The 19,068-nt window shown below is 41.3% G+C and overlaps 3 protein-coding genes across 3 annotated transcripts; 2 read left to right on the top strand and 1 right to left on the bottom strand.

Moving 5' to 3' along the window:
- Positions 1 to 243: 243 nt before the first annotated feature.
- LOC103977269 (large ribosomal subunit protein eL19x) lies at positions 244 to 3,779 on the bottom strand. Its single transcript, XM_009392734.3, has 5 exons — positions 3,567 to 3,779; positions 1,660 to 1,782; positions 1,280 to 1,593; positions 655 to 698; positions 244 to 567 (listed from the first exon to the last, which is right to left on the bottom strand). Exons 1-5 carry the CDS (start codon positions 3,676 to 3,678, stop codon positions 543 to 545), a joined length of 618 nt encoding a protein of 205 aa, XP_009391009.1. The 5' UTR covers positions 3,679 to 3,779; the 3' UTR covers positions 244 to 542.
- A 1,495-nt stretch (positions 3,780 to 5,274) lies between these two features.
- LOC103977270 (GATA transcription factor 16) lies at positions 5,275 to 6,255 on the top strand. The gene is made up of 3 exons (XM_009392735.3): positions 5,275 to 5,529; positions 5,626 to 5,733; positions 5,812 to 6,255. The coding sequence occupies exons 1-3, from the start codon at positions 5,506 to 5,508 to the stop codon at positions 6,052 to 6,054; spliced, it is 375 nt and encodes a 124-aa protein (XP_009391010.1). The 5' UTR covers positions 5,275 to 5,505; the 3' UTR covers positions 6,055 to 6,255.
- A 1,258-nt stretch (positions 6,256 to 7,513) lies between these two features.
- On the top strand, positions 7,514 to 18,438 carry LOC135606509 (protein ALTERED PHOSPHATE STARVATION RESPONSE 1-like). Its single transcript, XM_065097538.1, has 11 exons — positions 7,514 to 8,744; positions 8,831 to 9,048; positions 9,323 to 9,546; positions 10,605 to 11,392; positions 13,075 to 13,196; positions 13,975 to 14,062; positions 14,173 to 14,282; positions 14,378 to 14,441; positions 17,762 to 17,826; positions 17,943 to 18,008; positions 18,092 to 18,438. The coding sequence occupies exons 1-11, from the start codon at positions 8,021 to 8,023 to the stop codon at positions 18,191 to 18,193; spliced, it is 2,571 nt and encodes an 856-aa protein (XP_064953610.1). The 5' UTR covers positions 7,514 to 8,020; the 3' UTR covers positions 18,194 to 18,438.
- The last annotated feature ends 630 nt before the right edge of the window (positions 18,439 to 19,068 follow it).

The raw sequence follows: 19,068 nt of genomic DNA, 5'->3' as shown, positions 1-19,068 counted from the left end.
TATCAACCCTGCGTAGGTCGTTTATCTAAGGAGACTGGCTAATAACACTCGGGACATTTTTGCCATTCAGTTCAGTGGCTTGACGAGTAGACCAAATCTTGACAAGAGTTCACCAAAACCAGAGGCAGACAATTCTTACCGAATCAGGCATTGTTTTTCTACCAATCTACAACAATTTCATTCATTCTATAAAGCAGGGAATTGGTGGTTAACATGATCAAAATTTCACCAATAATACGTATGTGCAAATCTAAAAATCATTGGCTAACTTCATAGACAATCATGTGAGGAGGGGAGGCAGGAAATACCACACAAGATAACAGTTACCATGGTAAGATTAAGTGACAAAAAAAGAATTACTTTAAACTAGAGCACATGGTTATCCAACTCCAAAACAAAACAAGGATTTTGAAATGAACCAAAAATAAGTGAAACGAAAGCTTCTTGGGCTTTTCTGCGGCGTGCATAGTTTTGAAAGCAGAACAGAAGGGAGGGAGGAACCATTAGCAGCTTGTACCTATTCCGCAACTAAAGCTTTTCCATTACTTCTTTGCTTTCTTAGGGGCTCTGCATGATAAATGTAATTACCATCAGGTTCAGGAGCATATAAGCCCAAGAGAGCTTTAAATAAAATTGCATAGAAGGATCCCTTACTCTGCTATAGCAGCAGGTGTGGCAACTATGCGGTCTCCAGGCCCCTGTTTGCATACAGAACCAACAGAACGAAGGAATTATAAGAACATGTTACACTACATATTTATTTATTACCAATGCATTAGAGAAACAACAGCAGAAACCTCTAAAATGCGTAATGATAAAAAAAATTGGAGGTAACAGTGAACCAAATTACTGGTTGCCCCCTCACAAACTAATAAGTAACAAGTTCTTGAAAAGGATCAAATTTTCAGAAAATTTAACCATAGAAACCAAAGAAACAAAAAAGTTTCATCATATGAAATTTTCCTTTGAAATAATCATTTACAGCTTATATAATCGAACGAATAAATATTTCTATAATTTTGACAAAACCAAATAGAGGAAAACAGATACACCACTAAGTCCCTACAAAGTTGAATTTAGTTAAGTTAACCTCAAAGATGCATAGAAAGAAGAGCAACAGTCTGGATTAAGTAGGATACCCCCAAAATTTAGCTCATTTAGAATTTGAAACCATCAAAGAAACATAAGTGAGAGGACAAGCATAGTAAGCAAGAACAACTCTAATAAGTTGCATGTGATATGATAAGCAAAGGAACACACAAGAAAAACTTGATCATACCTGAGCTAGGCGTTCCTCTCTCCTTGCAAGTTTCCTTTCTCTGCTAGCCTTGCTCTTGGCTCGTTTAGCTTCAAACTGATCAGATAAGGTCTTCTCTCTTGCCCTTTCCGCTTTGGATTTATGAATACTTTCCATCAGCACCCTCTTGTTCTTGAAAACATTACCTTTCACCTTCATGTACATGTCATGGTACATGTGCTTGTCAATCTTCTTTGACTCGCGGTACTTCCGCAGCAGCCGTCTGAGAACTCGCATCCTACGCATCCAAAGTACCTTGGTTGGGAGCCTAGCTTCTCTTGTGCCCCTGCGCTTCCCTATAAAATGAGAAAGATCCATAAAAAGAAAGTCAAATCAAGATGGACTAGAATAAACATTGATACCGTATCCAGAATGACGCCCTTTTCTCTTTGCCTCCAGTGCCCTCCTTGCACGAGACCGTGAGTGAATCTTGGTGGGCTTCCTGATAATAAAACCATTCTTGACAAGCTTTCTAATGTTTTGGCCTGCAATGCAAAACCATCATAATCCATTATCAGTGACCATGACTTGTTTGGATCATTTTTTTATGTGCAACAGTCGATACAATGAAATGCATAAGCATAAGGACGTTAGAGCACCAACCTTATTTCTCTGCACTCTAATACTGATTTTAGGGCAGGGAGAAAAGGCAGTAACAGAGGCACGACAAGAATGGCAATGGCTATTATCCAATTTAATAGTCTTCCCTGTTTCTGTGATAGCACATACATTCTGTTCTACCGTCTACAAAACACTAACTCCCCATCCCCCATTTGGTCTGTTCTCTTGCCAGTTGTTTTTCACATCCCTAACCTTTTGTTGTCATATTCTCCTCAGTCAACCAAAATGTGTGTTACAATGTAAGTAGATAAGGATCAAGTCATATCGACACAATGAATATGTTGATTTATTTGTCTTTGTTGATTTTGGCTGATATCCTATTTCCAACAACTAATATAAAGGGCAGGCTCTGCCGGGTGTAGTAGTCCACCGCACAATATTCTACAAGGACCCAAGTTCATCTAAAAATAATAGTTACGGGACAGAAATCTAGTCAGCTAACGGTTCCTGAATAAGACGAATTACAACAAGGTTAGTCTCCGGTGGAGGATCTGTTCAATGTCAGTTATTTTGAGATGAAATAGTTTTTCCAACCAAAAGCCTGAATCCTCTTCTCTTTCTCTTTCCTTTGTTCTCCAAGTACTATCAAATCCCTATATGGATAATCTTAGTACCCAATAAACAGATTTGTTCAAATGTTACGGGTCTTTTATGATAAAAGATCTTTGACCAAGGGCCTTAACCCTCTTCCGTGTCTGGGTTCGTTGTTCTCCAAGAACTATCAAGTTCCTCGTGTCAGTCTCTCACTATCTGTTCTTGGTCCACCATACTAATGAAATCACAGCAAAGGCACATCAAATCATCTTTCGGATTCATCGAAGAGTATCAAACACCCAAGATGTTTGGTTCTTAAAGAGTTCGTCACAGCTATTGCCGACTAACTTTTCCTAAAGCTGCCAGCAAAAAAATGTTTTGAAAATGGAGTTGGAACTGGTAAACAAGTAACACTGGATTCGATGACCAAAATCAACTGCATCTGTAGCAACTCATAGCAGCACCACGAAGAAAGACTAAAGATCACATTTCTGGGGCTTGCATGTATCCAACACAAATCATGTGAAGCTAAGACATCTGACAAGATTGAGACGTCAAGGAAAAAAAAAGAAAGGAACATGAATGGAAGGATAAAAATCAAGAACCCTACCTATGGAGATTAGTTTCATCAATAACATCTAGTGGTATCATCAAACAACAAGCGTCCATGCATGCCCCATGATCCTAATACGCAAAAATCAAGAATTCCAACTTTGACTATTACGTCAGCACGCAAAGCAAATTAAATTCGATTATTCTTCCTAAACAGCGCATTTCAAGTTGCAACTTGATGACTTAGCTAAAGCAGACTTCCAACGAGCACTTGCAGATGACAAATCAATGGTTTTCACGAAAGACAATGAAAATTAAGATAATATTCAGCAAGTGACGACAACGATAATAAATCGCCGACAAAAATTCATATGTTTCAGGAAAAATGTTACTTCATAATTATCAATTCGTAACAAGGACAAGGTCAAGATCCTCTCCGATTAGAATCCCGAAGCTCATCTCGGATCCAAATAACGAGAAGAATTGAGCAGATGACAAGATCGAATCGGAGACTAGCGAGGTAGAGTGGCGGCCACAAGGCGGGAGGAGGAGAGCTTCTTACGGGAGTTGGCCATGGAGATATCGTTGACCTCATTGGGGTCGAGCCACACTTTCCCCCTGCCGCACTTGAGGACGCTCGCGGCGAGCCGCTTCTGGAGCTTCAGCGACACCATCTCCTTCGCCTCTCTTCTCCTTGGGCTTGTGGTGGGCTGCGTCGCGAGTGCAAGGGATAAGGAGGTGAAGAAACGAGGCGGCGGATGCAAAATGCGTAAATGCAAGTCTGTCCCCCATCTAGGGTTTCTCGAGGGCAAAATCGGCATATCACATTCTGCCACCACGATGGGCCGGTTCAGCTGAGGCCCACCCAGAGGTGTACATGGCCCTTGCTAAGATCCAAGCACCACTTCGATCACCGGTTCCTCAAACCGGTGTTATGTTCGGCCCAGTCGCGGGTTCGGTGTCTTGGGGAGTCGTCACCGAGAGGTTACCGTAACATGCTTACAGAGTATCCTCATCCAACGGTCATAGTCACTGACGATATTTAGGTAAATCCGTTTATAGACGTCAAAACTGATTTGTCATCGACACCGAATGATCAAAATATTCATAAAATAATTTTAATTTTAATTTTAGTTAATGTGATACTCTATTATGTTTTATTATTTTCTATCGAGCTGACAATTATGCATCAAGTTTTGTCAATAAATAATTTTTTTATTTTATCTATAAACATAAGTATTATTCAAATATTATTATGTTGAAAAATATATCCATTGAGGATTAAATAAAATGTGTACAAAAATCATCCGTAGAGAATCAAGAGCTACGCGGTCTCTCCCCTTTCCAACAAAAAAAAAAAAAAAGAAATGTTTTATTAGAATTGATAATGCCACTCACATAGGATAAATTAGTGCTCATGTAAATTAAAATACATTTTAATTTTTTTATTTTTTAAAAAATAATTATATGAAATCTACCTTAAATTGTGATGCCCAAATCATTTAGACACCTCTCGATCATACTGATTTAAGCCCATCTCTCGTTCAGAGATGAATTATTATCTCTTTTCCATCTTTCTTATGTGTACTATTTTGGGTGCGTGTGTCTTATTAAGGTTGAGTTCAGTTGACGCCGAGTTGATCAATCAGCATCAAAATTTGCCCGGTTGAACCCGACGGTCGACCTGAACCGACTCGAACCGCGCCAACCCACAATGGTTGCCGTGGAGTCTCGTCCCCTTACTATCACGTACCATTCGCGTGGAAGCTTAGGCTTCTGGAATGACCGAAACGCCGCTTTGTCTTGGAAACTGGACAATTAAGACAAGGCCAGTTTGGTCATTTAAGGACTTTTTCATGCGTTCTAGGGTTTCCTCCGCCCGCCGCCGCTCGCTCCGCGAGGGAGGCGCGGCGTGGCGGCGGTGCAGGATCCGCTAGAACATATCCGGCAGCAAACCCCCTCGACCACCGCACCGCATACGACGCGAGATCCCAGGACGCTTCGACCCCACTTTTTCGGGGCCAATACGCGCCACGTCATCCACGAGAGGCACGCCGCTGTTGGGCGCAGCACTTCGTATCGCCGGCTGTTCTCACCGTATTGGTCGATGCGGTAAAATACGCCTGCACGAGGAGTTAAATAATGCTGTTCCTCTACTCCCCCGCGGTAGCGTGCGCCACAAGCCTTTCCCCCGACGCACCTTAAACAAGCCATCATGAAATCTGCTCGGTTCACCGCAAGCTTGTTGGTTAACCTGAACCAGTTAACGACGATAAATGCCGCTTTTTGGCTCAGCGTTCCCTCCACCGTTTTCTCTTTCCCTCCATTCTTCCCTCCCCCCTCTCGCGAGATCCATTCGAGGAACTCCGAGGAGCATCCTTTCTTCCCTTCCTTACAGCGGTCAGAGATCGAAGGTGGTGATCTCGATAGACCAAGTGCAGTAGCCGCAACCGCAGCAGCAGATCTCAGTGATCTTGCCACTTGTATATTACTTCGGTAGGATGGATGATCCAAGTTTCTTGATGGTATGCTTCCTTGTGCTTCTTTCGATGTTGTGTTTTGGCATCGATTGATTCGTGTTCGGGTGACTCATACGTTTCTTGCTTCGGTTCGGCCTGCAGTCTGCGGGATCTGCGGATCCAAGTAGCAGTGATTGCCCGACGAAGAGCTGCGCGGTTTGCCGGACCACCAGAACCCCTCTCTGGCGAGCCGGCCCTTCCGGTCCCAAGGTACTTACCGATCCGGTTCTCTTCTTGGATAGAGCTCTCTGCTTGGTTGATTTGCTGATTCCCGATGTCTGATTTCAGTCGCTCTGCAACGCGTGTGGTATCCGGTACCGGAAGAACAGAAGAGTCGCTGCGCCGGGGTCGAAGAAGGAGAAGATTGAGGTGGGGGCGCCTCTCAAGCTCCGGATGCTTGGGTTGTGGGAACACAGATCCACGATCCAGAAGCAGAGTAGGAGGATGGGCTGGAGGAGAAGCATGCTTGGGGAAGAAGAGGAGGCCGCCGTCCTCCTCATGGCCCTCTCCTCCGGCCTCCTATATGCCTAAACCCCTTTACTCCGATGCCCTTTTTTGGTGGATGGAAGCAGACGCTGCCAAGCAACAACGAGAAGCATCAGCTTCCCATCTTGATGACCCTTTTTGGCCACTGTAGCACATGTATGCGCACATATGTAGAGTCTTCCGTGTAACCTCATAGCCATGTCTCGAGCTCGCCTTCACCAATAATAAGTTAGTATGTTTTATGCATCCATGTTGATGTTGTAGATCGATTAATTTGAGACTTGTGTATTTTGTTGTTGAGAAATCCCGGACGGAAAGCTACGGTTGCACGCGAGAGAGACGAATTGAGGTATTGTTATCCTAAATCGGAATATTTTTTGAATCGAATTTGAATGTTGCGGATTAAGCTTTAGATATGGGTGATTGATACTAATAACCCTACTTTAATATTTAATTAAGTAAATTGGACATGCTTATCGAGTAATTATGTTAACGTACTAGAGAACATAAAAGTGTTTTTATTTGTGTCATAGTGTTTCCTGATATTATTGAAAGTATTACAAAATAATAGTTTAATTGATTCATAGACAAAAAAAAAGAGTGAAAAATACAATAGATTATTAGATAAAAAAAATTACTTGTTAAAATCGAAGCAGAAAGCTCAAACTTTTCTCAGATATTCACCATATATAAATTATATTAAACCCCGTCGAACGCACATTAAAAACATCTAATTTTCTAAATACCATTCAAAATGTAGGTTTCGTTAACAACTGAATTCGAATCCAACTATATATACCTTTTGAATATTTCGATTTATTTCAAATGTGATTAATAGGTTTCCTAAATTTTGAATTTTGTCATCTAGGAAAAGTTCTGAATTCGGGTTCATCCTAAATCCGATTCAGATACCTATTCGTTTAATCTATATCATCCTTCGTAGATCACAACTTAATGCCATGTCACCATCACGTTGATGCCAATACGAAATAATTTCCATGTACTATTTAAGCTTAGATGGAATTAATTATTTATTTCCACGTGTGCTATTTTTTTGTTTTTGTTTTTGTGTTTTTTAAAGCTTTTGTGGATCATAATATTGGATTATTAGAATATTATATTAAGTTGCTTCCTGCTCCCGCTGTCACCCCTCTCCGGAAAAGAACAATAACGCAAGCTGGCTACGAAATACCAAAACTACCCATTTATGATCTCCCACAGTAACGAGACGCCCGCCCTTTAAATTTGGCACATGAACGTTGGAACGAGGATATTGACGCGAATACCCCTCATCCGACGGCTGACAGCAAAAGGTTTTCTGAGCCAGGATTGAGGGAAGTGGGGGCAATATGGGAAAAATAGCCCCGCTGGACCAGTCTCTTGCACGCTCCCCGACCGAGTCAAATGTCTCCGTTCTTCTCCGACTGTTACTCTGCTTCTCGAGTGCCTCCGTTTCTCCACCATTGTGCTTGAGAGAGAGCGACGCAGCTGGATACTGCACAGATGAGGAGAAGCTGACGAGGTTGGAAGGCTGCTTGTGATCCTGTGAAGGAATTAGAGGCACAAAAAAAATTGAAGCTTCGTGTGCATTCTTGTTGCAAGGAGAAAAAGGGCTTCGGGGGATTTGAGATTAGCCGAGCAGTATGAGAAAGGGGAGATTTCGCAAGGAAGAGGGCGCTCTTTGAACCTTCTTCCACGGGTGATTTGATACGCTTTGTTGCCATGGAGATGCTATAAGCTTTCTTTCAGGGAAGAAAGCTAAGAGGCTCGTTGCGGAGACACAACGTCCCTGCTAAGTATATTCCGAGGTTTGCTCGAAGAGGAAGAGGAAAGGTGTAGGCTTTTGTCTTCCGTTGTAGTGGAAAAAGGAACCACATTTGTGTTGGAAGGCTCACAAACGACAAGAAGCGTAGGTTGTAGCGGTAGTGGTGGTATAGGTAGGAGGACGAGGCGGTGGCTGGCGTCGATCAGAGAGAGTAAAAGGAGGCGGCTTTCTGGTGAGAGAGGGGAGATGGGGTGTTGCCACTCGAGGCTCGAGAGGAAGGAAGTGGTGTCGCGGTGCAAAGCACGGCGGCGATACATGAAGCAGCTCGTGCTGGGGCGGCGGGCCTTTGCCGCTGCGCACTCCGTCTACCTCCGATCCCTCCGCGCCACTGGCGCCGCCCTCCTCCAGTTCGCCAATGCCGAGACCCATCTCGACCTCGTCCACCACCACCTGCCTCCCTTCCCCTCTCCTTCCCCGTCCCCACCACCCCCACCCTCCCCTCCGCCTCCTCCCCCTCCCCCTCCACCGCCGCCGCGGCCATCAGCTCCCCCTTCGTCGCATCGACCAATGAGCCCGAGCTCCGACAACTGGACTTCCTCGGTCACCGCCTCCCCGATCCTTCCCCCCCCGCCGCCGCCGCCGCCTTCTTCGAGCTGGGATTTCTGGGACCCCTTCGTCCCGCGCTCCTCTTGCTCGGCTACGGAAGAGGAGTGGGAGGAAGTCACCACCACCGTCTCGGAAGTCACCGCGGCACCCGCCGTGGTGCCCCCGCCATCAGTGGTCAGCGGCTACTCGAAGGAATCGACCAGTGAGCTTGCCATGGTGGTCGTCCCAAGGGGCAAGAAAGATCTCTCCGAGATAGTTAAGGAGCTCGATGAGTACTTCCTCAAGGCCACGGAGGCCGGAAGTCGTGTTTCACTCACACTGGAAGCTCCCAACAGTGATTTCTCCTCCAACCAGGGGCTCTCAGGCGAGTTCCATCATTCCTTTTTAGCTACGTACATACATGCTTTTTTCTTTGATCTGAATGAGTGTTGCTACTTTTTGCAAATGCAGCAAAGATGAGTAGCTACGGCAAGAACTTGAACCCCTTGAATTGGTCTTGGAGATCCGACTCAAAGACTAATGGTGGTTTCACCAGGTTTGGGAGTTGCAGAGGTGAGATGGTTAGGGGCTTTGGAAGTGGGGTTGGAGCTGGAATCGGGAATGTGAGCCACACCTCCACTGTGGAGAAGCTCTATGCTTGGGAGAAGAAGCTGTTCCTTGAAGTCAAGGTACGATGGCTACCTCGAAGTCCTTGCTCACTCACCATTGTTGTCATGAGTTGCCTGATGCCAAGCTATAATTCCCAGACAAGGAAAACCACGTGTCTATTTGCTTGATCAGATCTTATGCACAGTAATCTATTACATCACAACACATCTTTTGTTCTTGGGACATCCAAGATTGACACACAAGCTGAATTAATTGATCACATGGACCGCTTATACTATTGCTAGATCGAGAAGATAGATCATGTGGGTTTTTGCTGATGGTCTTTTACCACAGAATGCTGAGATGATCCGGGAGGAGCATGAGAAGAGGGTGGCATTATTGAGGAAGCAAGAGGTCAGAGGAGTGGACTATGTAAAGATGGAGAAGAACAAGATGGAGATTGAGAGGCTGGAGTCCAAGATGATGGTAGCCTCCCAGGCCATAGAGACCACCACCTCTGAGATCATTAAGTTGAGGGAGTCTGAGTTCTTCCCTCAGCTTCTTGAACTGCTTACTGGGTTACTCTCTCTCTCTCTCTCTCTCTCTCTCTCTCTCTCTGTGACACACACAAGAAAAAAAATTTAAAAAGCTCACATGTTTCCCGTTTCTGCTCATATGATATCATGCATTTGCTTGGTCAAGTGGTTGTCTGAGACACTTTGATACTTGCTTGTGGAGTTGACTGTCAGATATCCTAAGAATGCTAAACTAAGTGAGAGAAAAGTTGAAGTGCTACCTCTAGCCGATGTTACTCTTCCTTTGCACTTCCTCAGTTGCATAGCCTTTAAAATCTTCATACAATGTTCATCTGATCCCACGGTTCCAAGGGTAATTAGGAAAATAGAAGTGTGGAAATAGGAGCACCTAGAAAGAAGATGCTGCTTTCAGCACCATAATGGTCTGACTCATCTACTACTTTTACTTTGTCCAAAGGACTTTGTCTCGACTGAGACATTGATGTCATTTGCACAAGCAGACCTAACTAAACCAAATTGTGATGCTACATGATTTTGCAAATTAAAATGGCAGGTGTAGGATACGTATATGTGTTCTTTTGAGCTTTGCATGATCAGAATGCTTTCCTGTAGGTTTCTCCAATATCTAGGAGTCGAGTTGGTGATTATTTGGTTGTTCATTATCAATTTATGATTCCGATATGTCACAACATCCCAAGTAAACTAACTTGGATCCATCTTTAGTTGCTTTTACCTTTAGACAGTATTTATGGTTCTTCAGCAATTTACCATTGTTCAATTTTAGGTGCTTCTCATTTTTCTAAATTAGTGTTTACCAACATCCAATTGGGACATCGGGACATGTTTGGAGAAAAATAGGTTTGAAGGGTTTTGCTCAAGTTGAACAGACTGAAGAAAATGGTTTTTTAGAGCTAAAAAGAAACACCATGTCACATGCTATGAACTTCCACCACTAGTCTGTGATTCTCTGAGCTTGTGATTCAGTATCTTTCACAACATTCTGCTTGATTTCCATGTCACAAAGTTGTCAGATCATCGTGCTACCTAATGTTCTCTATTTTATGCATTTGCCAACAGTGTTTTTGCCTTGCACTATGCAGTTTGATGAGCATGTGGAGGAGCATGTATGAGTGCCATCAGGTGCAGACACACATTGTTCAGCAACTGAAGTACTTGAACTGTGCACTGAACTCTCATCCCACAAGCAACATCCATCGGCAGGCTGCTCTCCAGCTCGAGCTGGAGGTGGAGAACTGGTACTCTGCATTCTGCAGCCTCGTCAACTCCCAGAGAGAGTATGTACATGCTCTCACGGGGTGGCTCCGCCTCTCTCTCTTCCAGTGCCACCATGATTCTCTCGCTCAAAGCCGGCAGAACCCCGAGATCTACTCGCTGTGCGAAGAGTGGCAACTCGCACTTGATCGAATTCCAGACAAGGTGGCCTCGGAGGGGATCAAAAGCTTCCTAACTGTGATCCATGCTGTTGTCATGCAGCAAACGGAGGAGCAGAAGCAGAAGAAAAGGTCGGAGGTAGCATTTAGGGAGCTTGAGAAGAGAGCCGAAGAGCTGAGATCACTGGAGTCCAAGTTTGGCCCCTATTCGACAACCGAAGGACACGGCGGCATGGCACAAAGATCTCCGGTGTTGGAGAAGCGAGCCAAGGTGGAAGCTCTAAAGGCGAAGGCAGAGGAAGAGAAGAGCAAGTACGAGAAGAGTGTAGGGGTGACGAGAGCAATGACACTGAACAACTTGCAGACAGGTTTTCCCAACGTCTTCCAGGCAATGACTGGCTTTGCCGGCGTGTGCATGCAGGTCTTCGAGTCGGTGTATAACCAGCAGAGGAGTTTGGACCGTGTGCTCGACGCGAAGAGGCTTCTTCCTGGAGAACACTGAAACTGTATACGGTTTATCATCAGGAGGCAATTTCACAAACAGGTCTCCGAATTAGTGTGATGACCATCACTCCTATGTTTATGTGGAACCTGAGTTCTCGATCAGTTTTGTACTATAATCATGATGCACTGAACACTGGGATGTCTCGATAGGTAATCATGTTGTACAAGTTATCGAGGAGTTAAATCAATTTTGTCCTATGGCCATGTTGGGATGTTTGCGCTGCGCCATTCACGGAGATGTCTCCGTAGATAATGTAGTAATTATCGAGTTCTTATCAGTTTTATACTTTTTATGTTTATGCTTCCACTTGACTTCCCATGTAGAAGTCGCGGAGCTGTTGTTGATCAATTTTGTAATATGGTTTGTGCACATATGATGTGCTAATCAAATAGGATGTCTCATTTTGTAGAAGCTACTCAGTTGTTGTTGATTTGATTCACTAATCATATAATTATGAGTGTAAAAAGATCGAATTACTCTTACAATTCATTTAAAAAGATTTGTTTTAAGAAAATATAATTATCAAATGTGTCACTCACTCCTACGGTAGCTCGAAGAATATGACCTTCAATAAATGATAGTGCCTTTAAGTATTATTTATTTATGCATTAATATGTATTTCAAATATAATATTACATTATTTTTTATTCATCTAATCCTTCATAACATTTTTATTTTGATTATTAAAAAAATATATACATTAATTTTATTTCAAATACAATTATAGACCAACAAAAATACAAATTCTAGAGTGGTTTGTTTACTATAAAAAAAATGAATCTTCCGAATTTTCATTGACTATAAAAGATATTTTTAATTTCAATGATATTTAAATAATTTTTTTACTTATACCAATGAAAGAAAACATTTATCTATTGTGTTTATTACTACTTTATCCCTTCAGTACATTTATTTCGTTCGTATCATCCTTTTTGCTATAGTATGTAAGTACTATATTTATATATTTTGTATTTATGATATATTAATATATTATGATTTTTAATTTTGTAAAAATATTAAATATGCAATTCGATCGGTCGATAAATGTATTCAACCAAATTAACGTTGATAACCGATCCATTGCTGACTATTTATTTACGGCATCAAAGCAAACGCATCTTTAATGAGGAAAGCGGTGATGTTAGCTGGCGCTGAACTGTGCAAATTAACAGCAGTCTTCTCCTCCCTTTCTCTCTCTCTCTCTCTCTCTCGTTTGTCGCCTGTAGATGATCTGTCCGCATAATTCACACCACAAACTCCCCGATATAAGCACTCCCCCTTCACTTTCTTAATGCCAATCGCCGCTCTCTCTCTCGGCGACCGCTTCAACCGCGCCCTTCCTGGCAAAGCTTCTCTTGCAATCCCCATCACCCGAAGGTGCGCCTCCTCTCCCTCTCTCTTGCTCACCCACGTCATTTCTTCTAGGTGGAAGAACAAGGGGCCGAGAGAGAGAGAGAGATAAGATAGATATCCCTTCGTGGATCTCCTCTCCCTCCAGGGACAGGCTTAGGGCTTCTTTCTTCCCTCGCCTGTGTCCCCCATGGGGGCCTTTGAGTCGGCTGACGGATGTGGGGCTTGCTCTTTGGGGCTTTCAGATGAGTGCTAGCTGAAGCCGCGAGGAGGGCCGAGTCGCACGCGTCCGAGGAGGAGGAGGGGCAAAGGCAGCTTTTTGAGGTGGGAAGGGGCAGGAGGAGGAGATGAGTGCGTCCAGGTTTATAAAGTGCGTCACGGTGGGGGACGGCGCCGTCGGCAAGACCTGCATGCTCATATCGTACACCAGCAACACATTCCCCACGGTCAGTGCCCAACCAATCCCATCTCATTTGTAGGACAAAACTGCAGTTTTTGGGCCCCTTTTGGGGTCTAGACTTGAGGGAGGAGAGCGACGGAGGAGGTTAACTAGTGGTTCAAAAGAAGATTTCTTTTCAGTGCTCATGTCTTTTCTGATCTGTGTTTGTTTTGGATAGCGCCTGTGGTTGAATTGTCCGATCCGAAAACTGAACCAAGGAAAATTCTTAACTTAATTTTTCCGGTTTGAATAGCCATTTAACTGACTTTTGCAACAATATGTCAAATAATATGCTATTGCTTTTGACCGATGTTTTTATCTGGTTTTTACTCGCAAAATAAGATCTTTGCCTATTTCTTTTCCTGGCAATGGTTCCTGCAAAGAATTATGTCGATTTTATGTTGCTGCTGCAAAATCTACGAACATCACTCAATTAGAAATCATGTGCACATGCTTACTAGATTGGGTTCCCTGGCGTTGAATCTGAGACAACGCTCTGTACCAGGCCCTCAGCATCAATTTTGCTTTGAAAAGTGATAAATCATGCACCAGAAAAGCCTATTTCATTACTCATTTTAGACATGAACCTATTTCTTTTCTTCCTGGATCTGGAAATGGACAAACCTTATTCCAATATATACTTCGTATATTGAAGCATCCAGTCCTGTGAAGTTCATTTACTCAAGACAATTTTTATACAAGGAAATATTTTCTTTATGAACTTTTTTCCACCTGTTAAAGCTTAGAGAGATGAATGTGCTCAAGGCTTTTTTTTTTGGTGACAGGATTATGTCCCTACCGTGTTTGACAATTTCAGTGCAAATGTAGTGGTTGACGGGAACACAGTTAATCTTGGTTTGTGGGATACTGCAGGTAATGTTTTGAATTTTCTTTTAGTTAATTATTCATTTTGGTTCTTTCTTTCCCTGGCCTCTATTTGTATTATATAGCACCCATTATAATGTTATACTTTGATGGAACAGGTCAGGAGGACTACAACAGGCTAAGACCTTTGAGCTATCGAGGTGCAGATGTTTTTTTGCTGGCCTTCTCTCTCATAAGTAAAGCTAGCTATGAAAATGTGGCTAAGAAGGCAAAAACCTTGTCCCCCACTTTTTCTTTGCATCATACTGATTTCTTGTCTGTCAAATTTGCTTCTTCTGCTGACTACCTTTGCTCACCTTTTAGTGGATTCCTGAACTGAAGCACTATGCCCCAGGTGTGCCTATAATTCTTGTTGGAACAAAGCTTGGTAATCTTCATGACTTGATGTCTCTGATCAAGTATATGATTGTATCAACGCATATTTGAACCCAAAATAATATTCACTGTTTACATGCTATGTTGTTCTTTAAGTCATTATACTATGAAGCAAGTAACCTTTATTCTTACGTGACATTGATAATTCTATTGCCATTATTATGTTGTTATGCAATTGCATTGCCTTGAGCATTCAAAGAACTAAATTATCTGAAGACAGTTTAAGAAAAAAAATCTACTTATACCATGGTATATTGACCATGTATGTCCAAGTTTGTATCTGACATGGTAGTGTACCGACAGTTCTTTGGTATTGACTAAAATAATCAAATTTTTAGTAAGTTTTTGAGTGTCCAGATGTGTACCATACTGTATGGCTTGTTACGCTTTAGTCGAATATGATACTTTTACAGTCACCAATACCATGTATATAACTTTATTTTGACTGTACTGCCACTCCAGTGATGTCCAGAACAGCTTATTTCCATTGATCATAGAGACTTCCAATTGCCCTTTATCTAAACAAGGTAGCTTGCATAAATAGGGGCTAGATCCAGAACTTTATAATGTAATCTTTTTGTTCTCCCTTTACCTTGAATGGTAAAAGGGTAATAACGATCCAGCTGTAATATTTTTGTTCTGATTTTTCCTTAAATGGTAAAAGGGTAATAGCAATATGACATGGTTCATCAACATTCATGTAACTGTGAAGAACTTATGGTGGCTATTGGTCATGGTCCATGGTTGGAAATATCCCTCCAATCTAGCACCAGTTCCCCTTCCCTCATTCTTCCTTTTTCTTTTTTTTCTGTATACAACACTAGCAATGTCTTTGCTCTAAGACTAGTGATCCAATTTGGTATTTACATGTCTATCATGGCTCCATAAAGCCAGATTCTGATGAAACAAAGCCAGTTGGTTATTGTTAGAGGAATAGCATAATTATTTACTATTTTATTTACCTACTTTTTTTATTTCATTATTAGTACATTTTGTACATCACTGTTCAGGATCACCATTGCATTTGCACGATCCATTTATTTAATTATTGAGGTTTTTTTATTTCTAGAAAGGATGGAAAAGAAACTTGCTTTAGTATAGACCTTGAATGCCCTTCAGATTCTATCTCAGTTATAACATCTCATTCATCCTATCCTTGAAAGTTCCCTACAATTAACACATGCTTAAATTCTACAACATTTTTCATTTTTCATGAGAAAAGTTGTTTTTTATATGTTTTTGTTTCATGCAATGGTCTGAAAGATTACAATTTATTTGGATTTATTGTGGCAAACAAGATAAATATGCAAAGATTTTAATATGAAGCATCTCTTGATTTTTGTAATATATATGACAATGCAATGCAACAAGAAATAACTTTTTTATATTTTTGACTCTTGATCTAAGTAGGTTAATTCCTTTTTTTTCAGCCTTTTTCAACTCATGTTTTTTGATACAAACAAAAATAAGTCATGTACTTGTTTGTCAATTCTTGCATTTGATCAATAGAAGGCATGATTTATTAGCATATGTGATGGTTTTCTTAGTGGTATTTTCATTCTTATTTTATTTTTTTGGAATTATTGGTAAGGAATATTTCTGTGGACTTCATCAATCATTAGATTTCCCCAGTTTCAATAGTGTAGAGCAATATCTTTTGCATGATCTGAGATATGCTGGAATTAGTGGAAAGGAACATCTTTTGTTGACTTCTATTATTGACTGGGTACAATTGATGGTATAAGGTGATGAGCTCCTCTTGTATTCTGGCATTGTCTTTCACCATCATCTTAGAGAAGAGTTGATAAGTTAGATTAAGATTGACAAGTGGGTTGAAGAATCTTTGTGGAGTTTTGATCCATTGCATTTGTATATATGGTAAGAGTATACAAGGCTGACCCAAGACCAACTGTATCAGAATTCAACCTGACTCACCATCCGATCAGGATTTCTTGATCCAGACAAACCCATATATTTAATCAGTCGTGTCAGATCAGGTCAAAATGGAAGGTACTGCGCTCTTTGCTTATTTTCCGCAGAGGAGGGAATGTAGGTCAGATTGGTCTAAATTTTGATATCAAGGGAACATATGCTCTTCAACTCGAATTGATATTATAACAAGCAAATTTCCTTAGCCTGGTTCTGGTTCATGCATCCAGATGGTCAACTTAGATTGTTCGAGTATGGATTTCCACCTCTAGAGTCCAAAGTGGATGCATCAACCATAGATATGAAGGTTTTGGCAACATGGAAAGATGTTTTATTGAATGAACTAGTTGCTGTGGACAAGTTTAGCCATCATCGCCATTTGGCCTTAACAAGCATTACTGAGAGAAGGCTAATAGTTCATATTGCAGTTTGGAAGCAGTGTTTCATGTGTAATTGGCATTTTGGAGCACAATGTTATAAATTAGGCGCACGTGGAGCATTTAAATGATATATTTGTGAAAAAATCAGTGAGAGAAACCAAGGGGTCTTTAGCAAAGGCCAAAGGGTATGTGATGAAGATGAGTTTTGACCACAGGAACTTGCGATAATATGACAATGTCTTTACTAGTTAAGCTAGTTAGCACATTCTGAAATATATCAGGTTCTGAGCCCTTAACCCTTGGTAGGTGGGTTTGGTACATCGTCAAATTAATATTGAAGGAATAAATATATTGGATAAGGTTTCAAATCCTCAAATCTTTGGTAAGTGGATCTACTACACGACCATCGGACCAATGGTTTAGGTGTGAACAATATGTCAAATAAGTTTCCGAACCCTGAACCTTCGTAAATGGGTTTTGGTAAACCATCACCATACTAATGTTTTGAGTGTTAAAATATGTCGGATGATATTTTAAATTCTCAATTTTTAGTAAATTGGTTTGGTATACCACCGTCAGATCAATGTTTTAGGTGTAAGAAATCAAGTTATTATTATCAAATTAATATATTCACATAAAGCAAAACAATTGGAGTTAGTATCATGTATGAGCTAGGTTGGCTGACAAATGCTTGGTGAAATTTCAGGGCAATAAGAAAAGCCTTTCTTCAACCATATCAGAAATAGTTGAGATATAAATGTGATAAGTTTTGGAGCAATAAGAAGAAGCCTTTCTTTAACCATATCAGAAATAGTTGAGATATAAATGCAATAGCCGTAGGTAGAATCACATGGTGGTGCACGTCAGTGGTACAACTAATTTCCATAAAGAGAGCAAATTATGCTTTAGTTGGACGCAAGCACTTTATCAATGCTATCTTGATCTGGTGTGTTTTCTTTTGGCTTCTTGTTCTTCAACTGACAGTGCATGGTTTTGCTGGCAGATCTCCGCGATGATGACCAGTTCTTCATAGATCACCCTAGCGCTGTACCAATTAGTACTGCACAGGTAGGAGTTGCAGCAAATCCTGCAACTTGAAGAACTAAAAGTTCCCTTTCCCTTCTATTGTATCTCGTTCCCAAAACATTGTCGAGGTGCTTATGGTAATTCTCACATGTTTCAAGGGGGAAGAGTTGAGGAAGCTAATTGGTGCTCCTGCCTACGTCGAGTGCAGTTCAAAGACCCAGCAAGTGTGTTCTTCTCTCTATACCCTACTTTTGCTCTTATAATGCCTCGCTGATATATTTCTGCTCTTTAAAAATGCCATGTGCAGAACGTCAAGGCAGTTTTCGATGCGGCCATTAAAGTGGTTCTTCAACCACCCAAGCAGAAGAAAAAGAAAAGAAAATCGCAGATGGGCTGCTACATCATGTGAATATTATGCACGTGGAAAAGAATATGACACACTGGCCATCCTTTCTTGTGGCGTCTCACTCCATGTAACCCATCAGGTCTTTTGGTTCCCCTTCTCTTGTTTGTGTCATGACTTGTTGAGCATCTACCTCCTCCTGATGTCCCATGCACGTCGAAGATAGATGGAAGCTTCGAGTCCACTTGACTTACGAACATGTCGAACTTGGTTTTGTACCTCAATCAAAGTATGCACAAAAGGCTTGTTTACGGTGTGCAGTGTGTTGTGCAAATCATTAGAATCTGTGATATGGCCCATTGAGTTCCTGTTTTTTTTTTTCTTTTTATCGAGTGCCTGTCTCACCGCACTCCCTGTCTTACTGCACTCGTAATCCTTCATTATTTTGCGTGATAGTTGCTGTCATGTGATCTGTTCTTAGTTCTTGAACAGGTGGTGCTGCATTTCACTGTGTTCCTTGGCCCAACCTATGCGGTCTCTGTTTTGGGTTATTCAGGTCATATGAAGCTTGTAACAAAAGATATATATTTTCATGAGAATTGTAAGCATCCTTACATCCTCTTACGGTTGATACTGAGTTGTTTTCCACATTGTTGGCCATATGAGTACCTCAATACTTATGCGGTAATCGAGTAAGGCTAATATCAAAATCGTATAACTTTGAACCAATTCAGAAGACTATTCAACAAAGTCACTCCTCCCCCCCTCCATCACATCCTCCAGCAAAGTATACAAAATATATTTGGCGTCTCTATCAATATGTTATTAAGCATATTTTTCAATCAAAATATTATTTTATTAATTTTTTAATCAAAATATTATTTTTAATCAAAGTATACAATATATATATATATATATATATATATTATTTTTTAATCAAA

Source organism: Musa acuminata, chromosome BXJ2-3 (genome assembly GCF_036884655.1).
Source record: "Musa acuminata AAA Group cultivar baxijiao chromosome BXJ2-3, Cavendish_Baxijiao_AAA, whole genome shotgun sequence".
Taxonomy (NCBI): domain Eukaryota; kingdom Viridiplantae; phylum Streptophyta; class Magnoliopsida; order Zingiberales; family Musaceae; genus Musa; species Musa acuminata.
The sequence above is the reverse complement of the archived record's forward strand: the minus strand, read 5'-3'. Positions and strand labels throughout refer to the sequence as shown.